This window comes from Vollenhovia emeryi, unplaced genomic scaffold (assembly GCF_000949405.1).
Source record: "Vollenhovia emeryi isolate VEMERY1.0 unplaced genomic scaffold, V.emery_V1.0 DF939211.1, whole genome shotgun sequence".
Lineage (NCBI taxonomy): Eukaryota > Metazoa > Arthropoda > Insecta > Hymenoptera > Formicidae > Vollenhovia > Vollenhovia emeryi.
Genome location: NW_011967155.1, coordinates 117,739 through 122,523, shown reverse-complemented (window position 1 = coordinate 122,523; position 4,785 = coordinate 117,739). Strand labels below are relative to the sequence as shown.

General features: G+C 34.5%; 1 protein-coding gene across 1 annotated transcript; it reads left to right on the top strand.

The window, feature by feature from the left end:
* Positions 1 to 197: 197 nt before the first annotated feature.
* On the top strand, positions 198 to 2,182 carry LOC105561123. The gene is made up of 2 exons (XM_012010849.1): positions 198 to 646; positions 1,709 to 2,182. Exons 1-2 carry the CDS (start codon positions 260 to 262, stop codon positions 2,180 to 2,182), a joined length of 861 nt encoding a protein of 286 aa, XP_011866239.1. The 5' UTR covers positions 198 to 259.
* Positions 2,183 to 4,785: the final 2,603 nt, after the last annotated feature.

The window sequence follows — 4,785 nt, the reverse complement described above, 5'->3', positions numbered from 1 at the left end:
ATTGTAAATTAATAACATCGGTGATTTTTGTCGACCGTGTCTGGCAATTAAAATTCTTATTGCGAAAAATATTACCCCAGCCAGGATTCGAACCTGGGACCTCCCTACAATCCGTGACGGGCATCTTAGCCAGCTCGACCACCGGGGCTGTGATAATACTATTCGCAATAACGTGTATATAACTTTAGATGTTGTTTACGCGTCTATTTCGACTTTTTCAGAGACTGTGCGTCGTAAATAAATATTATTATTTCGCGCAATGGAATGGTCAAAAGATATGACCACTCGTTCAATCGAATTATTTAGGGAAAAACGCGTATTGTGGGACCCTACCGTTATGGATTTCAAGGACAGAAATAAGAAACATGACGCATGGACTGAATTAGGTGCTGATATGGAAATGAGTGCAAACGAAGTGGAGAAAAAAATGCGAATGCTTATTGGACAATTCCAGCGTGAATTAAAAAAGGGGAAGAGTGGAGATGGAGCGGACGCTCCATACAAATCAAAATGGATCTTCTTCAAAATGCTTCTGTTTTTAAAAGATAAAAATGAGCCACGTCATTCAACTGAAGCTAGTTTCTCACCTTCCAACCAAGATATTGTCCAGTCACGGGATACCAACAATAGTCATTTAATAATAGAGGTAAGCACAAGAATGAAACCATAAAAATTCCAATATATATTTTATTACAAATTATAGTGTAGAATATACAAAGTATAGTATAGAAGAGAGTGAGCTGAGTATAGAGAAACGGAACGACACGTTCTAATTGTGACTCGGCCTTAAATAAACATTTAAAATACAAAAACTAATTCAAAATTTTAGTAATTGTTTTGCCACGATACTTTTCCCTCTTCACTCAAAAAGTACAAAGAAAATTCTTCTCTTATTTGTTTGCCAAGCACACTAGCTTTCCTTGGAACCCTTTTAAGTTTTAGTAAAGTGCCATTTGGTTGGCCTACAACTCTCCATTCGCCAGGTATTAATTCACCGGTGACTGTGTCTTCTGAGTCAAAAGTTTCTGGTGGACAGTACGATGAAGACGATTGACTCTTCCGCAAGAAATTGTGGAGATAAGCACATGCTAAAACTATCTTTTCTGCTTTTTCAGGCTCAAGAAGCATTGGTTTTCTTAAGACTCTGAACACAGTAGATATTATGCCAAACACATTTTCAACGATACGCCTTGCTCTGTTGTGTCTACCGTTGTAAATTCGCTCTGATGAACCTTTAGATTGAGTACCTGGGAAGGGTTTTATAATGTGTGGTTGCAAAGGAAATGCATCATCAGCTAGAAACACAAAAGGTGTCGGCGACGTTCTTCCCGGTAGAACTCTTATTGATGGCAAATTCAAAGATGACGTTTCAAGCAGCTCTTTAAATTTTGTATTCGCAAACACCACCGTCAGACAAACGTCCTTGACATCCTGCACTCACAAATCTAAAGCAGTAGTTAGCATCCACTATAGCTAAAAGTACAATGCTAAAAAATTTTTGAATATATTATAATTGAAGTAGTCGCTGCCACTTTTTATTGGAGCTTGTAAACATATATGTTTTCCATCAACACTGCCACAACAGTGGGGGAAATTCCACTTGTTGTTAAAATCATTTGCAACTGTCAGCCATTCTTCTTGAGATTTAGGCACCTAAAAAAAAGTATTAAATTTATTTTAAAAATATACTTATTTTCATTTTTTTTAGAATGATGGGCAATTACTCAATGAGTTACATCTACAAGTGCAAGATAATACAGGAAGCTGTCAACAAAAAACTGTGGACAAAAGCATTCCTCTCTCTCTCTCGCACCAAGCACCAAGCTTGCAAGCTTGCAAGCAAGCAAGCAAGCAAGCAAAAAGCACTAAGAGGAAAGCAGACGAGATGTGTGAAGAAGTGTACACGATAATAAAACAGTTATCAAGTAACGTGAAGAAACGAGATGAGTTTGACGTGTTTGGGGAACATGTTGCGAATACTTTGCGAAATCTAAAAAGCAGATCAGTTCAAAGCTACACAAAATTTGAGATAAGTAGCTCTCTCTACCGAGCTGAGATAAATGACCAGCGAACATCAAATAGCACACCTGGTTCATCTATACGCTCTGATACATCTACACCTATCTTACTTGATGCTACACCAGATGCACCAAACTATTCATGGAGCTCAGAAAAAAAGTGATGGGAATACTGCTGATTTCGGAAGCGTTTTAATGGATTTATAAGATGACTTACTATTTTTATAAATTTATTTCATATCAGTCTAAATAAAAATGTTTAAAAAGATTGTCATATACTTACTTTGATTTGATCCTTCAAAAAGTCGATGAGAGCTTCGCATACTTCTGGCACAATGTTTGAAATGCTCTGCTTTGATATTTTGAACAAAAAACTTAAAAACATATAATTTGGTTGACCATATCTGGCAATTTTAATGATTTCGTATCGCTACGTTTCGACCATGGGTTTTGGTCCTTTTCAAGCGAGTGTAACTACAAATTTAAATTTTACAGATTGATACAGTGTTAACATGTTGTGATATTAATTTGACGGTTGTATAAATGTGTATTACCTGTGTTAATCGTGCATAGGATCACGTGTATTTAGTGGTGTTGTGAGGATGGTCATTGTAATCCTAAACTAAATTCGAGAGTGTTATAGAAAGAGAGAAGCCACAAAGATATTTTTAAATAGACATATACGTGAACTTATCTTGAGCACTGACAAAACATGACTGACTAAATTCGATATGTAAAGGGTATCGGTAAAAACAAGTAAAAGTTAAATAATAGGTCAAGCAATAAATAACATAAATAAATAAATAAATGATAGTGTCGGAATTTACGTTAAATCTATGATTCGGTCATAAATATCGTTGAGATTTTCTGTGTCATTTTGTAAATTGATTGTATCTTCAGTCCTTTTTATAAAAACCATTTCGGCTATCTCTCTCCTTCTTATGTTACTCTCTCTGTGTAATACATGCGGAGTAGACCAATCAAAATCATGACCAAGTGATGTACGGTGTTTACTGACCACTGAGTGGTTGCTTACGTGTTTCATAATATCTTTCGCATGTTCATTAACACGAGTTTTTAAATATCGCTTGGTCCAACATATGAAGCGTTACAGTTCTTGCAGTCAATCCTATATACTACTTCTACCTTTTGGTCATTGGTCAAGGCATCCTTTTCTTTTTTTATGATACAATCGAGTTTTTTTGGGATGTCAATAACGTATTAATGCCAACTTTCCTAAGCTTGTGGTTAACACTTTCGCTAACACCCTTGATATATGGGAATCTTATATATCCACGAGGATCAAAAATTTTTGGCTGGTCATTAGTGTTGTTTTGGAATTTAATTTGTTTGAGTCTCGATTTAATGTGTTTGTCAATGAATTTAGTAGGAAAGCAATTATTTGTTAAAATGTTTTTTACAATTTGGATGTTAACTTGGTGGAAACGGCTGTCAGATAAGATAATTGCTCGGTCAACTAAGTTTGCTATTGTGTTAACTTTATATTTTAGAGGATGGTTTGAAAAAAAGTTAACATATCGTCCAGAAAATGTGGGTTTTCTGAACCAATTAGTAATTAACATTCCATCGCATCTTTGGACGGTTGTATCTATAAGGAAATTGATAGAATCATTGACTTCTGTCTCGTGTGTGAACTTAAGTCTAGGGTGGTAAGTGTTAAAAGCTAGGAGTATGTCATTAATTTTGGATGTCGGTACTATAGTGAAAATATCGTCAACGTATCTATAAAAAGTCGTAATATTAAAATTTAAAGACTGCAAGCACTGTGTCTCCAGATCATCCATCACTATGTCTGCAAGAATTGGAGACAATGGAGATCCCATTGGACTACCGAAGACTTGTTCATAGTATTTTCCACAAAAGCGAAAGCTGGTCGATTCCAATATTAATTTGATGACATGTAAAAACTGGTCTATGGTGAAAATTGTATTATTAGAGATGTCACACCATCTTTTTTCTATTGCTTTGATCACTAACTCTGTTGGAATGTTAGTGAACAAAGCCGTGACATCTAGAGAAATTAATATCTATTTATTTATTTATTTATTTATGTTATTTATTGCTTGACCTATTATTTGACTTTTACTTGTTTTTACTGATACCCTTTACATATCGAATTTAGTCAGTCATGTTTTGTCAGTGCTCAAGATAAGTTCACGTAATATGTAAGTCTATATGTCTATTTAAAAATATCTTTGTGGCTTCTCTCTTTCTATAACACTCTCGAATTTAGTTTAGGATTACAATGACCATCCTCACAACACCACTAAATACACGTGATCCTATGCACGATTAACACAGGTAATACACATTTATACAACCGTCAAATTAATATCACATGTTAACACTGTATCAATCTGTAAAATTTAAATTTGTAGTTACACTCGCTTGAAAAGGACCAAAACCCATGGTCGAAACGTAGCGATACGAAATCATTAAAATTGCCAGATATGGTCAACCAAATTATATGTTTTTAATTTTTGCTGGCGACCCGGAAGAGTTTCTGATTAGTTTAAAAAACTTAAACTTTGGTAGGAATCTCCACTTGCTAAAAACCTTAATGTAACTGCTAGTCTTTCTCTTAAGCCGCATCTACACTATATAACAAAACATGCTATATAGCAAAGTTATACAACTTGTTACAAAAAGAAAAGAAAAAATGTTATATAACATGATGTTGTATAACTAATTATTTTATTAAATAATTATTCAAAGTAAATATAAAATATTGAAGCCATAATTGCGA